The sequence below is a fragment of the Harpegnathos saltator genome, unplaced genomic scaffold (assembly GCF_003227715.2).
Source record: "Harpegnathos saltator strain DR-91 unplaced genomic scaffold, Hsal_v8.6 scaffold844, whole genome shotgun sequence".
Lineage (NCBI taxonomy): Eukaryota > Metazoa > Arthropoda > Insecta > Hymenoptera > Formicidae > Harpegnathos > Harpegnathos saltator.
In genome coordinates, this window is record NW_020230698.1 from 881661 (window position 1) to 901505 (window position 19845).

Genomic DNA, 19845 nt, shown 5'->3' on the forward strand with positions numbered 1-19845 from the left:
TTGTCTTTCGTCACCGCACGTTGTTACGTTGCAACGAGTACCGCGAGTCTTCTCGCTCGACCTGGCCGCCTTTGTGCTTTACGAAGCACAAACAGCAGCGCGAACGCAAACAAACAGCCGCGACGACGACTCGGTGTAACAACTTGGACGGAATAGTGGCGTAAGCCGATAAAAGTAAAGTTTTGACATATGTTGTGTGCAGAGAGAAGAAAGCGGAGGAGTTACGCGGGTGATCGATTTTTGGACCGCGCGACGGAGCCGCGACGAAAACAGAAGTAATTTAGAAAAACGATCCTTCGCGAGGGAGAGAATATTTATGAGTCGAGTTTCTGGTCCATTGTACACACGAAAGGAAGTTTTACCGCGCGCTATCCCGCTATTTTTATCTTGTCGGCCGATTATCTCGGCATAAAAGTCTCTCTGTTTCTCTCTTTTCTTTTCTTCCTTTTCGTCTCAGATGAAAAATCTCAGATTCATCTCAGATTTTCACTCATCTTCCTCATAGATACTCTCTGATACGAACTTCAATCGGATTAAACATTTCGGTCACAAACTCTTGTGTTCTCAAGGATGAGGAAATTATAATGCTCGCTACTATTCCGTCTTTCGTAATATCCGAGCATTTACGAAAATTATCCCGGGTTTGTTCAAGTCATCAGAGACGAATTCCGCGGCCTCAAGAAAGCGCGTACTCTCTACAAAGTGTACACGCGGAAAATCCAACCGACGAAAATAAGACATCTCTAGAGGCGGGAAGCGTTCGTTTATGATACAAAGGAAGTAGTGTGCACAATTAGTCGCATGTTTGCACTTTGCACGCTAAATTAATATCGAAAAAATATAGAGAGAACGGAAGAGAGAGAGAGAGAGAGAGAGAGAGAGAGAGAGAGAGAGAGAGAGAGAGAGAGAGACCATTATCTTGAAACTCTCTCGTAGTTGTACTTTGTGCACACACACATATACACACGCACACATAATGTGTGCGCGTGCGAAAAATCGAACGCGTTACCTCGAAACGACAACGAGCGACTCGCCACGAGTGGCGATAACCGCGGATTTCCCGAGACTTACCGAGAGTAACGTACACCGCCTAGAGACGCATTGTTCCATCCTCTTCCCCACCACTCACCCCTTGGAGCCTTTTACTCTGCGAGACGTACCTTTTACTTTTGCGAACGTGACATTTGCGAGTGATAGCATGCCTGACATGTATATTCGATGTCGCACCACGCGCCGCATATGGACATGCCCTGTTCTTCCTTTTTGTTCTCCCCTTTTCTTTTTCTTTTCCTGTTTCGTTTTTTGCCCGATATTAGAAGCTAACACGATTGCACTCGGAAATCACGATGGTCCGGCAAATGTTGGTCTTGGTGCTTTTTCAGAGACGAGAAGGAGCCGCTGAAAGAGGAGAAGAAGATCACGCCTATCATCGATTCCGGACTGCGCCGGGAGACCTCCATCACCTTTGACGGCAAGAGGTCCGTCTCCAAGACCGGCTTTGTCGGCAAGGACTCGGCCGTCTAGATATTCTTCCGGCGTACTAGATTGTAAATCGTCCCGGAGACGCGATCGCGCGGTCTCCGGTCAAAGTGTTCTCGAAAAGAAACAAAAACAAACACGACAAACGAAACAGGGAGGAGAAACAAAAACGATGCGAAAAGAGAGAGAGAGAGAGAGAGAGAGAGAGAGAGAGAGAGAGAGAGAAAGAGAAAGAAACAGGAGAAACGTGCAGAGCGCATCATCGTGAGCTTGCTTGCGGAAGTACCGGGGGTTGTAAACCGCTCCGGCGGGATTTTCCCGGACGCGCGGAGCATCTCGCAGTTGCATTTTCGCCATTCACCCACGAGCCTCTCCGAGCTCCGCTTTTCGTTTTCGCTCTCAAACGTGCACGGTTTCACGGTCGCACCCGACCGGCCCCTCCTCTCCCTTTCGAGACCTCTTATTCGCGTACTGCGATACGCCGCCTTTTCCTACAGGTCCTTGTGGATCCCTTGAAAGCGCTTCCTGCTATTGGTAAACTCGCCGACTACTTTGCTACGAGACCTTCGCTATACGTCTGATTTTGTGCGTGAGGTAAGTCAACAGCTTCGAGAGAGAGAGAGAGAGAGAGAGAGAGAGAGAGAGAGAAGGAGCGAACCTTGGAAACCTGATGTGTACTCTTTGTGCTTCGTCTCTCTTCATCACTGAGAAATGTGATAGCAGTGTTCTTCCTAAATGAAGGGAGAATCGACTGTACCGTATCGACTCTTAGAAGAGGGAAATCGTCGCCGCAAAGATGCGGCAATTGAAAGTAATATTGCAAATTGACATCAAGGAACTTTTTTGAAATATTCCTCACTGACAGACGAATCACGTTCCGAAGGTTCGCCTCTCTCGATCGTAAAAGCAATCTCAAACTCCCACGTCCCACGTCAGATGTACTCGCACAGATAATCGATAGTTCGCGAGACGAGAAGTGCGAAATGGGCGGTAAACGCGTATTTCGTAGTCGTTTTAGGAAGCAACTATGACGAATATAACTGTACTTTAGCGCGTACTGCAAGGCAACGAGCAGTAGGTAGGTCGCTTGCGCGAGAAGCAGAAGGAGAAGAAGGCGTTGATGATAATCATGACGATAACGATGATGACGGCAAAGGGGAATGTACAAAATTCGTCGCGAAATTGGTAGAGGTCGATCGATCGATTTAGTGTGATCCATGCTTCGAGGCACCCTTTAGATTATCGCAATCTAGTACGCTGGGTAGTATCGCGTCCTTCGTCGCGCGCAACTTGACGAAAAAAGCACGGGGAAAGTCATACTCTGTTGCGCTTCGAGGAAGAAAGGAGGGAGAAAAGGAGGAGACATGAGAGAAAAGGAGGAAGAGACTTTGTGTTCGTTCCGACGGAAATGCATATTGCATTTTAAGGGGTATAAAAGTGGAGGAATACGACGCTGGTATTCCTCCGAGTTTACTGATACTCAGGCAACTTTGATTCTTTCGCCATTTCGCCGGGAGAATCTGTAACGCTATTATCGGTTTAATATTAGAGGGACGACGTGTGCACGTCGCGGCACGCGAATTTTCAATCGGAGTCGCATGGACTTCGGGATCCGACGGAGGTATTTATTGTTGTAAAAGTGGTGAAAGAATTGAGATGATAGATGATGATCCTCGAGAGCGCGAAAGTGGAGCGTGATACTCGCGATTACCTCCGCCGATTTGTCCCAAGACGAGTGCGACACGAAGATCTCGCCGAGTCTTCGATGTCTTTCCAAAGTACAATTTTCCTTCTCTCTTTTTCGTTTATTAACGCATGCGAAAATGCGTTGCGAATGTTTCTTTTCCGTTGTCAAACAAGCTCGACGAATCGTTTCGTCTACTGTGGCGAAAGGGAGCTTGAGACGGATCGGCGTGGTTTATCATCCGCGAGGCATCGTCGTCCGTTATTGCGCGATCGAGGAACAGCGAGTGAGCCTCGCTATTGTACCCCGCAAGCGGCAACAGAGAAGCCCTTTCTATCTTCCTTCCCCTTAGGCGAGGTGCGCGCGATTTGCGCGTCAACCTCCGCGTTGTATATAAACTTTGAACAATCTATTATCTTCCCTCATTCACATACCTCCGTGTACATCTCTCCGTGTCTTTCTGATTAGAATCGACCGTCGGCCGAGACACGTGAACAGTAGATAGCTCTTTCACATATTGCGATACCTTCGTCGCGTTTCTGAGCCCTCGTATCTTCGCCTCCGTAATCGTAGAGCATTTGATCCTCTTTCTTTTCGTTTCTGTTTCGTTTCTGTGTTTTAAACTTTGAAAGACTGATTCGTTCTTTTTTTTTTTTTTCTCTTTTTCTTTTGTTTTAAACGTCGAACCAGGGAAACTTTGTCATTCAAATAGGTCGAAATGGAATGCCGAATTTCCTCTCTCTCTAAATGTTCAAACGCTACGCGCGCGCGTGTTCTTTGTGCGAATCTTGCGATCATGTGTGTGTAGTTATGAGCGAATTATTATGGAGTACCTTGCGCATATCTGTCACACAGCAGCGAATCCCTTCGTTCTGCGTATACATTTTGTCATGCATACATAGATTTGTCCTTTTTAACTTGAGTGAGAAATGCTCTCAATTTGTTTTTTACTTTATTTCTTTTTATAATCGTGATACTGTAAAGTATATGTTTTTATGATGTTATGGTTATGTGCGTCGTGCAATGCAACATGCATAAGAGCAGCCCATTCTTCTTTGTGTCTGTTTCTTTTTTTAGAGTTTTAATTTTTTATGATTCAGTGATTTAATGATTTCTTGCCCTTCTATCGAGAGTAGAGACAATAATTTTCTTATTTGACATAAAAATTTATGAAAGGAGGAACGATCAAAGTGAAGATTGGGCCACTCTTACGAGATTGGACCTCGATCGAAGTTGCAGAAGTCATCGTGATTGGGTTATCAGTCGCGATTGTGCAGGAATCGTGACGAAGAGCAGCGTTAAGATCCGAGGAAGAAGAGTCGGTGCGTGAAACTTGATAGACTTCTGACGGATCTTGGTACGTTACTTTAAATACAAAAGTCTCTCTCTGCACATACATACATACATACACACGCACACACACGTACGTACGTACATGTGTGTATGTGTGTGTGCGCATATGTATAATGTAATCGAGAAGCAAATGACATTCACCGTGGCGAATATCAAGTCACGCGGATACACGAAAGCTTGCCAGTCGGATTTTTTTTCGGTCAGTGATCCCCGAAAGTGACATCGGAAAAACTGCCATATATAATTAATATATCCGAATAGCGAGTAAAGTATCACTCTTGTCCTAGTGTCTAAGATGGCTTTTGCAGAAGAAAAAAAAAGCGCAGTTAAAATGTGATAAGTTTTTGTAAATGCTTGTAAACGTTTCTCCCTAACTGTAAGAAGTATCGATGATAAAATAGGAGAGTCATCGTAGATTTAGAAGACACGCGCGAGTACGGAGGGCGTGTTTCCGCGGAAAGCTAACGCGAACGGGGGAAGAGCGTAATGTCTCGTCGACATTGAGACGAATCGAGTTACAGCTCACGATTAAACGTTTATTATTGAATTATTGGATTATAATGAATTGCCATGTCCATTGGATAATTCAGTAATTAAATTACGATTAAGGGATCGAGCGGATGGTGCCCGAGGGACTTGAGGACTTTGCGAATTTCATTTCTTTTCGCTTTATTCGTGAATTTCAACAGAGGGTCTTATTAACGGCGGTGAAGTTCGAGCGTAACTTGACGGTTTGCCTCTCCTTGGGCCGATTACGAGACGGGATTACGTCTCTCCGAGACGAGTTACGCTTGAGGTTAATTGTCGTCGTGATTGTAAATTGGATATTGGTCTTCTGACCGCGCGAGATAGTTAATGTCTCTTTGTATAAAAACCCGAAGAGATGACTTTGAATAAAGCGTGGATGATTCGCAAACGTTTCGTAACGGCAACGTTTCTGTCGAGCACCATCGTTGCACCCGTTAATTCGTCGCATCCGAAGCTGGGAAGCAAGTAAACGGACTCCGCCGTTCGCGAACACGCTTTCCGTACAGGTAGCTTTTTTACGTAAGACAGAGTTTGCCAAATACTATAGTACTTATTAGCACGTAAGTCGATGAATAAATATATATATACATATAAATATATATATATATATATAATATATATATATATACATATATATATATATACATATATATATATTTATATATATAAATATATATATTATACATGAGGACGATATATGGGAAAAAATGAGTCGCAGGAGACAGCGTCGTGTCGCAGATGTCGTGCGACACTATGCGTCGACGCGAATCCCCGTTTCTAGCACATACAGCTATTTCATATCCGTTGCCAAAAGCCATTTTAGTCCAGCAAGTAGCTTCCCACGAAAAGTATTATTGCGCATATCTCTTTCTCAGTCCGGAGACCATTACGAGTATTATTAAAGTTCGGTAGATGTAAGGCGTATTTTTTATGTATGCTTTTTCTGTACGCGACGAGAAATCCTGCTCTCGAATAAAAAGTGAAGGAACATTTTCAAGCTCAACTGGGGGACAATGAATGTGCGAGTCCGCGCCTCTCGCGTTTCCCTCTGAGATTTTATTACAATGCAACTTTTGCATAACGGTGAACACGATATAAGAAATTTGTTTATATCGACGACCGTAAGTAGGATTGACAGGGAATCTTGCTTCCGTACAAAAACATTAATATTATCGGCATGTAGATTAGTCAACCTGCTGCCAAGAGATATCACATGGATTCATCGAGCCCTTCGAAAGCATCGTTCGCAACTCAAATTGCCAGAGACATTCGCTCAGTATATCTCTCTTATTAAGTCGGCGACTACAAGCGGCTATACAATATTATTCCACTACAGGGCCCAATGAAATAAGAGGATTCAGGCGTGCTCGTTTACAACGGCCAATTTTAACGAACTTAACGTCACTTATCTATGTACTAAATATCACTGAGTTTCACGGAATTGGTAGAACATGACGAAACTCCGCGAATTGACAATGAGCGTCTCTTTTTCTTGTCCCTTTTCCGTTTTTATACCTCGATGCCGCTATTGGAACGCTTGCCTTTCCTGATTAACATCTGCTCGACGTTCAGCTGCGGCGGTTCCGTCCGTGTGTGCCACACGTACACCTGGAATAAGCAAAATGTTCAGTTTCACGAGTGCTTGACGATCGCCACGAGACGCCAGGAGGATCAATTCGTACCTTCATGCAACAGTCCGCCAATGGCTCCAGCTGATCCCTCGTGACTATCTGTCTGAGTATCTCGCTTTCCTGATAACCGCCTTGCACATCGTACGAGAACCACGCGTCCTTGTGCTTGAGCAACAGTTCGAGATTGATGGCGAAGGCGGCCATGTCGAGCGGGAACGGACGGTCCGGCTTCCATGCGGCGTTGAAACTGATTACCTTATTAGTAGCGTTATCACAAATGCAGATAGGTCGCTCCACCATCAAGCCGCCGACTAAACCGACCGGCCACACTCCGACTCTCTGTATCTTCTCCATCTGTAAAATGCAATACACAGAATTGCGAATTCAATGAGACGTCCGTTTGGAAATGGATATCTACTCGAGCATGTAGAATTACCGACGTGATTCTGATTGATCTAAGATTATATTGTCAATAAAATTGTTATGTTATTAACATCTCGGATCTTATCGGAATCAGAATCCATTGTCACTACAGTAGACTAGCGAACTGACACGCTGGAATTGAAGCAATTGCATTCTGGCAAACTCTGGTACGATGGACATTTTATTTCGAGTGAGTAGCCGATGCTGATAAAACTCGAAGCCCGAGGCTCGATTCGCTCGTTGAAGCATGCAACCCTCACGACGTAGCACCCTTTGACGCGGCAGCGAATTACCGATTTCTGATGGGAGGAAGCTGCGAACCTAGCCGCGTGCAACGTCAAAATGCTCGAGAGAGAGAGAGGGGGAGAGAGAGAGAGAGAGAGAGAGAGAGAGAGAGAGAGAGAAATTCAGTTCGGTAATCTGTGTTGCGCGTCAACAGAGCTGGCTGGTTCCGCAGGGCATCGTTACCTCGCGGAATAGCTTGATGGCGTAAGTATTGTCATCGTCGGCGAAGAACACGACGCCCTTGTTGGACGGCTTGAGATTCTCCCGGATCCACCTTAGCGCGGCGTTTCGTTGCTCCACGCCGCGCGGCTTCTTCCAGTTCGGGTCGTTCCTGCCGAGCTTGTAGTTGGGCGGCGTCGCCGCGGACAGGTGCGTGTAGATGAGGCCGCTGGTCTCCAAGAAGTTGCTGACCAAGCTGGTCTTGGACGGTGCGTCCTCCACGACGATCCAGTGGAAGTTGCGCACGTGGAGGAACGTCTGCGCCAGCCGGGTGAGCTCGGCCTTCTGCACAGGCCTGGAGAACGTGGGTGTGATCGCGTAGATGACGGTCTGATTACCGCTTCTGCCGCGGAGATTCTCCACGAAGAGGCCGTGAGACTCCAGCCTCTTCACCACGCTGTACGTCAGCCCTTGCACGTCGCGCAGGTCCATTATCACCGACTCGAGCTTGGAGCGCAGTTCCTGCCATTTGTTGCGCTCCTGGTAATCTGTGTGTGCGAAAGTTCATTCGAGTTATTGTTGACGCAAGTCGCGCGCGGGTCTTCAATCGTCCCCCTCTCGCATCTTGAACGACGCGCTCGGGGGACTGCGACAGCGCGCGGCGTAATCTGCATATAGGACAAGAGCAAGCAAACACACGTGGGAGCAGTAGCTCGCGCATGAACATGAAGACGGAGCGATTGCGATATATAAATAGCCGATGAGCCATGGCGCGCTTCGCGAGGGCTTCGAAACAGCGTTCCACGTGAAACAATAATAGACCGTGTTTACGGGAGCATCGTGTGGCGCTTCATTCTCAGCCGCAATCTGTGCACCGTATAATTCACGTAGACGTCGGTTGACTGCATTTCCCCCACGCTTTCCACTGTGTGAAAATAAAGTCATTTCTTACAGCAAGCAACTAAGCTCTTCCCAGCAATCCTGCCCACGTCGTGAGACGCGCTGCAATACCACAAATGGTAGCGTGAAAAGTAGCCGGCGTTTGTTGAAACTGCAGGAGACACCGACTTTCATTCTCGATTAAACGACCATCAGAGTTTCGTGTACTTACACTTGCGTCCTGGCTCCGATTGTGGATTCAACTTTCTTTAAACGCGGAATCGAGTGCAACGAGGAGCGAACGCAAAATGGACACACGAATAGGTACTAGATGTCGTAATTTTGTTTCGTGTTTCGATTCGGCGAGAAATCGCCGTCCAAATTGCCGAAATAATTCGGCCCGTTCTCTTGAAAGTGGCGCCAAGTGTGGACAAATCGAACGTGTTTATGGCGGATGGTCCCGCCGGGCAATTTTGTGACGAGAATTCAGTTTTTGGCAGCCATGATTGATGCGGTCACTATATTAATAACTGCAAACAAACTCGAAGTGTCGCTTCTCGATTGGTAATTTAGTTACGGGGAGATTTTGAAAAGCATAATTTTGTAAAGGCAAGAGCAACGTGAACGTCGGGAGCCACGGTGCAACTCTGTTTCGAATCGCCCGCCGAAGCGCATCGAGCGTGTCAACGAGTGCGCGACCTTGAAGAACATTTGCTGGTGTGCGCATAGACGCGTACGCACGCGTGTAGGCAGCGAGTAGTCCGCTGTGGACGATGATATCAGCGAAAATAGCACAATAACTAAACGAGCACTCACAAACGACACTTTGGAATGCGATCACATTGATGAGGAACAGTACGAGGAAAGCCTTGTTACAGCGAAATCCGCCCCACATACTGGCTTTCGTGCTGGATTCGTCGGTGAGGAGTACACTCTCTGTCATCGTTGACGCGCCATGACACTGTGCTGCCTCACCGACAGCGCCGACTAAAGTGTCAACATTCTGTGATATCACAGTACATCACGCGGTCCACGTGATACGGAGCATTTTTGCAACACTGTATAATGGTCGATATCAAGCAGTCTTTTCGTTTCTTATCGGAACATGGTCGCTGTTTTAATAAAACAGATACTTAGAAATGAGCGCTTTCGCTGTGTTGAAATTTTCATTCCCACCAAATTGCGCGAATCCGAATAACTTTTACTACGATTGATATCTGAGTGAAATGGCAACTTTTACTCAAAACGTATAAATTTGACAATTTAGAAATCAGAAGAATAGACACGCATGAGTGATAACCGTGATATACTGACAGATATTTATTAAAAAAATGACATAACTAATAATAATAATAATAATCCCGTTAATCTCTTATTAACTCGCTAAAAGAACAAATCAAATAATCATATCGTATTTGTTCGTTAAAATAGCAAATATAGAAAATATAGTAAAACCTTTATTATCAGGTCGCAAAATAACAGGTCGATTTCTTTTAAAATTCTTATTTGAGTTCTTTTAACATGGTTTGAGTCTTGGCTAAAAAACTGATTTTTAGCTGAGACACAAACCACAATCTTGGATCTCAGCTAAATTTATCTTCACAAAAATTAACTAGGACTAAACCAGGTATTTCTTGTGAATTTTTTAAATTGTATTCAATAATATTCTTCGAGCTAGAAAGTCCCAAAATTAATTAGTTTTTAATTTTCAAAAATATATTTACCATTAGTGGGTAAAGTTTACTTCCAAAGGAGCTCAAACTAATCGATTATTATTGATGATTTCAAAAATTCTTGATTATAAAAATTGATATATTTTTAAATCGACTTTGGAAACCAATTATTTTCCTCAACATTGCCCATCCCTAGTTTGAAAATCTCATTTTTATCAATTACTCAAGATCATAGAACGATAAGTCAATTCAACGGCAGGTCAAAAATCTTCTTCTTCATTTCTACCCATAATGACACTAATGGCAATCTAGAAGAGATCTCTCCTGTCCAGTAGGAACCTTTCTTCTAATTTATTCTTTATTTCCGCTTTTTTCTAACCAGTGACCTTTCTTTACAGGTGCCGTTCCTGAGGCTGCTCCAGGCTTACGTCGCAAGGGTGGCAAGCACCCCTGAGCGGTCCGGATGCAACCTCACAGATGACGCCAAGGGTGTACCGGATTCGTGCGAATTGAGGGGCGCATGCCGGGACACGCGCGTGCCACGGTCACGCGTACGTTCTCCCTAGGACAGTCAGCAAGCAGTCAGCAACGGGTCGCGGGGTGGGAAGGCAGGGTGACGGCAGAGTAGAGTGGAGGGAGGCTGGTTTTGGCTGGCTGGCTGGCTGGCTGGCTGACTGGCGAAGTAGCGAGGTACCGGCCGTGTAGCCACACCAGCCACTGTGACGGCCACGGCGGAGCGAGTGCGTGCGTTCCTCTGTTCGTCGGCTGATTCTTGCTGCGCGAATGACATCGCGATGTGAGGACGTGTGACGAAACACGTCGGCGGTCGCACGACGAGAGAGAGAGAGAGACACGCCGACACGCTACGAATCGTGAGCTACGATTAATTGCCAAGCAGGGTGTGAGTCGATAGCTCGCGTCTGACGAGGAGAAGAAGAGAGGGTGAGAAGAATAATAGGGGCGGAAGAGGGAAAGCGCATCGAGAGCTCATGTGACAACGCAGGGGGTTGCGAGCCGTCTGACAGTAGTACGTTAAGCGGCTGTTACTACTGCTTGCCGTAGGTTGCTTGTTGTGACTGTGACAGCGGTGGCGGCGACGGCGGTGGCGGTTGGTGGTGGAAGTGATTGTGGTGGTGGTGGTGGTAGTGGTGGTGGTGGTGGTGGTGGCGGTGGCGGCAGTGGTGGTGGTGGTGGTGGCGGCGACGACGACGACGACGACGACGGCGGCAGCGGCGGCGGTGGCGGCGGCAGCGGCGAGGACGACGGTGGGTAGCGGCGGTGCTGTCCGGAGTAGCACTGCGGCTCGATCATCCGCGGCGAGAGGGAAGGCTGGCGTGGCCCTCGAGGTTACGAGGCCAGGCGAGAAAGTGGGTGTTGCCGGAACAACGACAACGACGACGACGACGGCGGCGGCAACGACGACGACGACGAGGAGGTCGGGAGGATCGTCCGAGTCCTGCGGGAGTCGGTCGTCGGGATCTTATAGGAGGGAGGAGAGGCTGGTGGACAAGACGACCGGAGGAGAAGGATGCTCGTCGGTCGTCGGTCTTGGAGTCGACGTCAGCTCTCCGCTGGCCTCCTCCTCGACGATGACCTCGTGCCTCGTGAGTAATCGCGCGTCGCTAGTGTCCTCCTCCACTTTCCCGGCTGCGACGCATGTCACGCTTCCTCCGCCAGGCCGCACATACGTGCGGCCGAGCGTTTGGTTCTCCGGGGAGATAGATCACCGCACTTAACCGCTCGCACACACAGAGCCGGTCACTCCGACGTCAATGTGAATACATTTTTATACCGTGGATTTGTAGATATCCTCATACCGCCGACGTCATCCTTGGATCGTTCACTCACCCCCTGGACGACATCGTTCGGCTATGACGTCGCGGCTGTAGCTACCGCTCGCGCATCCTGAACGACAGCGAGAGAGAGAGAGAGAGAGAGAGAGAGAGAGAGAGAGAGAGAGAAAGGGGGGTGGAGAAGGAGGGAGAGAGAAAGAGAGATTGTCCCGGCGAGTCGTATATCTCCGGCCGAACGTTGTCCGGAACGATATTGTCCAGGTGACGGAGAGCACTCGCACAGCCTCGCGCATCGCCAACGCGAGGAAATAGAGGTCGGATGCAAATTACGAGCACAGACGGGAGGCGGTGCGCGCTGGGCACGGTAATTGGGGCGAGGGGACGCTGCCTCGATGGGCATACTCAGCGCGAACAGCGAAGGGGGATCGCCGGAAGGGGGTATATTCCCGTCTCTCACGCGTTCTCTCTCTCTCTCTCTCTCTCTCTCTCTCTCTCTCTCTCTCTCTCTCTCTCTATCTATCTATCTATCTATCTATCTCTCCCTTCGCGACCCCGCCGGCGCTCCTCGATCTCCTGCCACGAGATCCGCAGCCCCGTCTCTTCGTATGTAACTCTTGTATTTTTCCCCTCCTTGCTTTCGGTAAACCGGAATCGTCAGCGCGTAAACCGCTTCTCTCTCTCTCTCTCTCTCTCTCTCTCTCTCTCTCTTTGTGTGTATGTGTACGTCGTACACAGAGGGGAATCCCACGCTCCGCGACGTGAGAGAAGGGGAATTATTGTGTGCGACGTATGCACGCGCCCTTTGCTCTCGCTCTTTCTCCATGCCCTTCTTCGCGCAACCCCTTCATCGTCGTATACCACTGGTAATGTACACGGAATACCGGGAATAATACTCGAGGCTCGTCGACCGCTTGAGAATCTCGCCTCCTCTTTCTCCTCCTGCTCTTCCCTCTCCCACCTACCCCCCCTCCGCCGACTCTCTCGCTCACTCTCAACCGGCGCACCTCTCTCCTCTCTAACCCTTCGTGTGCACTGGCCCCGATTAGTCGTCACTTAATCGTTACCGGATTACTCTTCCTCTCTACATCTCTTGTCCCTTTCTCTATCTCTTTCTCTGTCTCTCTTTCCCCCTCCCCCTCTCTCTTTTTCTCTTTCTCCTGCTCTCTCGCTCACCCCTTTTCTCTTTCATTTTTGAGGGAGAGGCCGCGCGCGCTAACTACGTCATCGTGTCCCACTGAGTCACGGCTTTTAAATTGATCCCCTCGCACTCCCTACCCCCCGACGTCCATCTTCTCCCGCCGTTATACGGCGGCCGCTTCCTCCTTGCTGTGCGCACGTGAATCGGAAAATGTCAATTTATTCAAACGCGGCCTCCTCAATCGCCCGCCGGCCAATTCACAATCGGCCTCTCCAGCGCGCCTTAATTTTCAACGATATTACGTTTAGCCCGCTCGCGTATCGCTCTTCTCAAACGAACGGAGCCTCGCTCCACGACGACGGAGAACCCGATATCACCGTTACCGTCCCCGTGAAACGAACGAGAAACGAACGAGAAACGAGTACACGCGTTCGGGCCGATTACCGTCTTCGGCAATTGGCCGCTTCCAAAGTGCCGCTCCGATTTCCGATTATTCTCGAGCTCGTGCGAGCCACTATCCTCTCTCTGGGAAACAGTCCCGATCTCGACCTTCCCATCTCCGCACGACCACCCTCCTTTCTCTTTGCCGTCAATCCCTGCCTCGCTCGCGTGCTCGAAGCTCGCTTCGAGCGGCCCGACCACGACGAGTCCCCCAAGCCGGGTGACTGCCACTCGATATCTGCCGCGTCGATTTCCCACGAGCCGCGGAAATGCATATCCCGCGGAGTCGCGGAATCCTCGCTAGCGCGGCGTAGACGATGTCTGGCGCGTGTGGTCGTTCAATAATTAAGCAAGGTTGCGGCTACCGCCGACATCGTGCCGCGGTAACCACCGCGTCCTCGGCGGGACTCGAACTAAGAAAATGATCGATCATGCGATGCCGCGATGCAACCGCGACAAGGATATAAGATAATCCCGCTCTCTCTCTCTCTCTCTCTCTCTCTCTCTCTCTCTCTCTCTCTCTCTCTCGATGTTCCGCGACCGCCAGCCCCGCTCTCGTCAATCTCTCCCGTTGGTGTGCGCGCCGCCCGCGCCGCCAACCGTCTCGCAGCCGACCGTGTTATGGCCACGTTATTCCGATATATCTGCTAAGTAGGCGGTCATACGCCGCTCGCCGGGCGACTTTTCAAACGTCACGCGTGCACAATTCTCCGATACTTGGCGCGGATCCGCGCGCGCGCTAATCCGCTTCTCGAGCCGCGGCAGCGAGCCGCTTTCCGAATTGGATAACTACTTGTTGATGCGTCTCGCTTCCGTGCATCGTGCATCACGAGGGGCGCGTTAACGACCGACCTTCCACCGGCACAGAGTTCCTCGAATATTTCTCTTCTCATCCTGTCTCTCTCTCTCTCTCTCTCTCTCTCTCTCTCTCTCTCTCTCTCTCATCTTGACGAGACGAGCGAGGAAGCGAGTGACACTTTCGGCCCAGATGGAGGGCGGCTTCGAGATCCCAGAAATTCTGCCAGACTGATTACCGGCGAGAGCGACAGAGATTTTTCGTGATCCCGCGAAACGGACCAGACGAGTCCGGTGATGACTAAAGGGACGATTCGAGGGCGAAGGTCGTCGGTCAAGCTACGCCGGGTCGCGACTCAGCCAGCCGAGAGATTCGACTTTGCAGTTCGGCAGCTCGACGCGCTTCCGGCTTTTTAACGTAACTCTTTGAACGGGGGGCTGTTTGTTTAGTTATGTAACAACGTATGTTGCGCGCGCTAATTTGCCGTGAACCGCCGCGCGGACCCCCGTAATTTCGACGGAATGTTAGCGGACGCGCCGCGTCGGTCGAGTCGGCGAGTTCGTGTGTGCGCAGCCAGCCAAATTGAATTTCTCTTCGTAACGTAAAGAGCCTTCTGGGACAGGCTTCGCTGTTAACGCGTTTGTCCCTTTAGCCCTCCGGACGAAAATGAATGGTCTCGGGGCTCGAAGCGTTGATACAGCGTAATGACAGGGAATGCCATTGATAGCGATGTCTTCGTGGGAAACGGGAGACTGCAAAGTGTCCAGCGGAACATGTCGGTCGATATCGATTCGTTTCGCCTCGCTCGCGATCGTCCGCAACTATTGACAATCTAATCAGCCGGCTGTCCGGCGGAGTCGCTACTTTTGCGGGGATGAATAGAATCTAAAACTGACCGTCCGACCGGCCGGCCGTTAGTAAATTGAGTCACCGCTAACGCGCTTCTATTTCGCCGCCCCCCGCCACCCCCGGCCGCCCCCGCGATATCTCTAAACCGTGCGCCTATTCCGATTATCGATTACACTATTGTTTGGCTAGTCGCATTCGATTAGCGGGGCCACGCTCGCGCGAGATAAAGGGCATGGAACCAATCTCTACGAAAGCTCTATCTCTCGCTCTCTCTCTCTCTCTCTCTCTCTTTCTCCTCTCTCTCTCCTCTCCCCCCCCCCCGCCCTCATCCCCCTCTCTTTCTCTCATCCACCGGCCGGGCTCGTGACCCGCTCGCACACACAGTGCGATGACTTGAATAGCGTAACAGATGCATGGCCGAAAGTTCGTATCCGCGTTCGTGGCGCTCTGTGACATTTCTGAGGCGCGACCGTTTCCAGAAAAGGTCAATCGATATAGAACGGCATTCGCGCGCGAGTCGGATAAGTCGGCCGTTTCGGCTCGTGCAAGCGCACCCTTCCGCCAGAGTTCGCCGACTCTTCCTGGGCGAAGGGACGACATGAGCGCGGAAATAGCTGAGCGGGACGCTGCTAATAGACAACGTGAGAAAAGAGCCGTCGAAAGAGCAGCGCGGCCTGAATTTTCGCGGGCTTCCGGCAGGAGATTTCGATCCTGCCGATCGAAGTCGCGATACCAGAACGCTCCCTGAAAATATCGTCGACGCTAAAAATGCCACAAGGACGATAATTATTGTTTGTTCTCGAGCGGCGTGGGGCGAATCGGTAGCGACTTTCGAGTACAAAGATCTCGTTATTCGCTCGCATCTCCGAAGTTGAGCGCGCTCATACTTGGAGTACTGTCGGGCGAATCCGAAATTAGGTTTCGCCCGAGTAATCTGCACGATTGAAATTAAAGTCGAGTCCGCGAGTCATTTAGCCTCTCGCGTACGCGTCCGCGACTCGGTCTCGCTGCTTTGTCTCGAGAAGGGATTTTCGCTTGCCGAGGGAATCGCTCGCTCTCCTCCGCGAGACAATGTCCCGACAGGTATTCCGGCGCCAACGCGCTCGTATTGTTGCCAAAAACATATTTCTCGGTTAGTATCCTCGCCATTTCCTCCTCCGTCCTCCCCGATGTCTCCTCAGCGGCCTAAAATCATGCCGCCGTGAGTCATAACTTTCCGCGGGCCTCTTATTGTCGTGCTCCACTTCCGGTCTTAGCAGCAATCAGTCGGAGTGCTCTATTCGACCTGAAACCTTATCCTGAAGAGAGAAGAGAGACCGGGCCGAGTTTTGTCGTTTTTAATCTCTGATCGCGGTGGTCATTGAACCGCGCGCTCGAGATGGAATATTCGGATGCAAAGACGCCGATGCGCATCGCGCGGGAGTGCGCGAAGTTGTATTTACTTGTTCGTAAAACATGGCAACGACGACGACGGCGAGGATTACCGGCGTGTCTTCGTCGCGTGTCTGCGTGCGTGTATGTGTGTGTGTGTGTGTGTGTGTGTGCTTTTATCCGCGTTACGTCAGCGCGCCGTGTAATGCCAAGGATTTCGTAAGCGGCTGCGCGTAACAGTAGTGGTATCGAGTAAATCGACGTGATACTTTCGTCGCACAAGTAACGTCGCGATTATCGAAGCACAACGAGTGCCAGGGGTTATCGAATCCACTTGATTCCGCCGATGAATAACAGATGGGGGCTGTTCGATTAAATATGATAGTAGAGACTTGCAGCTCATTATTTCTCTCTCATCTCCCTCCTCTCGATCGAAGCTTGCACCTCATTATTTTCTCCCCCCCGTCTCTCTCTCTCTCTCTCTCTCTCTCTCTCTCTCTCTCTCTCTCTCTCTCTCTCTCTCTCTCTCGCTCTTTCTGCAGTCAAAGCCCGCTACTCATTATTTTCTCCTCTCTCTTGTCCGTTTTTCCCTTTTTATTCATATAACTCTGCACGTCGGGAGAAACGGGGCCAACGTCTCTGTTTCTTCGGTTTCCGCTTGTAATATTGAAATTTCCTAGCCCGATACAAACGACTGGTTGGCAATCGGGGGGATCGCGAGGTAAAAGCGCAGCAGCATCTCTCGTCGCTGATCCATCTCGGCAATTTGGTGAGCGCGTTGTTCCTTTTGCTCTCGGAAGAGGGAAAATAATTACGGGCGTAGAGATTGACAGGCGACGCGTGCGTACGGTTTATCGATCGGCGCGATTCTCGAGTCGAGCGTCAGTGGTTCGCGAGACGCGCCCCGGCGGATTGACAGATGACCCGGGTCTCGTTCGCTCCGGAAATACTTCTGGGGAAATAAGAAGCGGCGGACGCAGTTAGAAGAAGCTGGGTGTAGATTCTTGGCTCGTTGCACCGCGATGATTAGCCAGGCGAATTGCACGGCTGCTTGGATCCGGGCCGTATAATTTCACCTTGAAATGAGATCGGGCCGCATGCGAGATAGCGTCTCGGCCAAGGGAAAGAAACGGCTGTTTAATGCATCGATTAAACAGTCTTCTCTCTCTCTCTCTCTCTCTCTCTCTCTCTCTCTCTCTCTCTCTCTCTCTCTCCCCCCTGTTATGTCACTGTGTTTATCCAAGGCTCGCTCTGGATATCTCGTCCGGCGTTTTAATCGCGACCAATTACGCGGCATACGTAACCATTTGATTTTCCTCGTTAACAGTCGCGACTTTGATCGCGCCAAGAAATGAGAAATACGGACTGCGAGGTAGCGTCAAACGGATGGTAATTGCCGGAATTAAATTCCGCGACGACGACGACGACGACGACGACGACGGGGTACAGGACCAAGAAAGAGGGAAGAAGAGAGCGCGACTACTACTCTCGACGCGGTTCTTGATTATTAAAACGTACCGGCGCGATTAACACGAGCGCGCAAAGCGCTAGGGCCGAAGCTGCGCCGCGCTGAAATTTATCGTCGGCCTTTATCGTCGCAGAGATAGGCGAGAAAAAAGCGGCGTGCGTGCGTGTGCGCGCCCCGATCATTATCGGCGCGGCCCTCGATACGTCCGCGCGCGCGACGGGCTCGACCGACGAAGGAAAGGGACGTGTGTGCGTGCGTGTTTGTGCCTCCGGTCGCGGCAATAAAGCTCGCTTTATCGTCTTATGGGGTGAAACTTCTCGAGCACGCTCGCGTGGTTGTTGAACCACCGGTTTATCGGCTCGGCTATTGCGAGACCGGGAAACACGTGCGCGCGGATATACGAGCGCGTGCTCGTATCGCGCGAGATCCGTTCGCGCGTTCGTCGCAATGACGATCGTCGGAATGACGATGGCTCGTCGTCGCTGGAAGCCGAAACGCGCGCCATTGTCGACTCAGGTTGGAGAGATTTTCAGTTTATCGTCTCATCAGCGGGCTTTTCGTTTCACCCTTTCTCCCCTTTTTTCTTCCTGTTCTCTCGAGATCTCCGGAGAGAGCGGCTCTCCAGTTCCCTCTGCTCTCCTTTCTTCCCCCTTTTTCTCGCTGTCACGGCGCAGCCAGTTCCTCGGAGTGTTCAACACCGCCGTGAGAAGGTCCAGATCCATCGGGATAGTTGCTAACGAAGCGAATTCTCCGAGGAAAATTACAGGCGCGTCGCGCGAACTCGAGGCGCCTCGCCGTGATTGCGAGAGTTTACCGTAGCGGTGGTATCGTCGCTGTTAAGCCACGGTATCGCTTCTGTAACGGTTACCGGCGATTTCCGTCGACAATTTGCGCGCATCTATCCGCGCTCGCCGGTGAGACGAGGAATCCCCGGGACGAGAGGAGAAAAGTGCATCGGCGACGGCTTACCGGAGGAAGAGGCGAAACACAATTCAGTGTTCATCGCGCTAACTCGCCGCGACGCGCACTTTCGCGAGGGCCGCTCGCGAGGGCGGCTCGCGCCCATTGCCTCACCTTTTTGCGACATCGTGTCTTGGACACGGTAAAGGCCGCACGTCACGTTTACAGTGAACGCTAATGTAAATCCAAGATGGAAATGAGATGGTTCTTGCGATAACGTGCTCCGAGTAGGGCGGACGTCAATGTTCTACGGGCGAATCGGCTTACGAGTTAGCGCAGCAATTTGCATATTGAATTTACATTACACTGGATAACAAAGTTTTTGCAGCGGGAATCGAACAAGGTGCTTTTTGCGACGGATTCCGCGCTGATCTCACATCTGTTTCTGCCTCCTCTCTATTTTCTCTCGCTCTCTCCCCCCTCTCTCTCTCTCTCTCTCTCTCTCTCCCCCCATCTTTTCTCATCGCGTCAGAGTTTCTTGCGGCATTCCGTTTTGTCAATCGATGCTGTATACATCAGGTCGTAAATATTTCAAACGATTCACTGATCCTAACACATCCGTACACACCGAGACTCTTTCTAGATAAATCGAGATTAACGTGAAGAATACGCATTATTATTAAAGATAACGCGCGTGAGTAACGTGACGTCTGCGACAGCCGTCGCCGTAATGAATGTAACGCGAAAACACGGCGAATTGAATCCACGAATGCCGAGTCAATCGGCCGCGATCGGCGGGCAGCCCCGTTGGCGAAGTTTGCAGCCATCGTTTCTCTCCCGACGGGGGAGCTCTTCACGATATTTATTACCGTAATAAGCCCCGCCACCGTGCGGGATGCCGCGGGGAACCCGAGAGCGGCAGCGCCTTCGAGATTACCGAGCTTCGATTCCGCTCTGCGGTGTGTCCCGAGACGCCACGTACGGTGTCGAAGATA

General features: G+C 50.3%; 3 protein-coding genes across 10 annotated transcripts in view; 2 read left to right on the top strand and 1 right to left on the bottom strand.

Annotated features, from left to right (window-relative positions):
• Fas2 (neural cell adhesion molecule fasciclin 2) overlaps positions 1-4577 on the top strand; it is a 101287-nt gene extending 96710 nt beyond the window's left edge. For all 3 annotated transcript variants that reach the window (XM_025307258.1, XM_019841239.2, XM_025307259.1), the window contains one exon: positions 1383-4577. In XM_025307258.1, coding sequence (XP_025163043.1) covers positions 1383-1524 — 142 coding nt within the window. In that variant the 3' untranslated portion in view covers positions 1525-4577. The remainder of the gene's footprint in view (positions 1-1382) is intronic.
• Positions 4578-5953: 1376 nt separating this feature from the next.
• Positions 5954-9488, bottom strand: GlcAT-I (Glucuronyltransferase I). The gene is made up of 4 exons (XM_011140407.3): positions 9238-9488; positions 7567-8090; positions 6727-7029; positions 5954-6652 (listed from the first exon to the last, which is right to left on the bottom strand). Exons 1-4 carry the CDS (start codon positions 9362-9364, stop codon positions 6554-6556), a joined length of 1053 nt encoding a protein of 350 aa, XP_011138709.1. The 5' UTR covers positions 9365-9488; the 3' UTR covers positions 5954-6553.
• A 1833-nt stretch (positions 9489-11321) lies between these two features.
• LOC105182744 (uncharacterized) overlaps positions 11322-19845 on the top strand; it is a 33602-nt gene continuing 25078 nt past the window's right edge. For 4 of the 6 annotated variants that reach the window (XM_019841245.2, XM_019841249.2, XM_019841248.2 and 1 more), the window contains exon 1: positions 11322-11698. The gene's annotated coding sequence lies outside the window, so the exon portion shown is untranslated. Of the gene's footprint in view, positions 11699-12406; positions 12491-19845 lie in introns of those variants that run through there. The other 2 variants (XM_025307288.1, XM_025307289.1) reach the window with 1 other exon arrangement.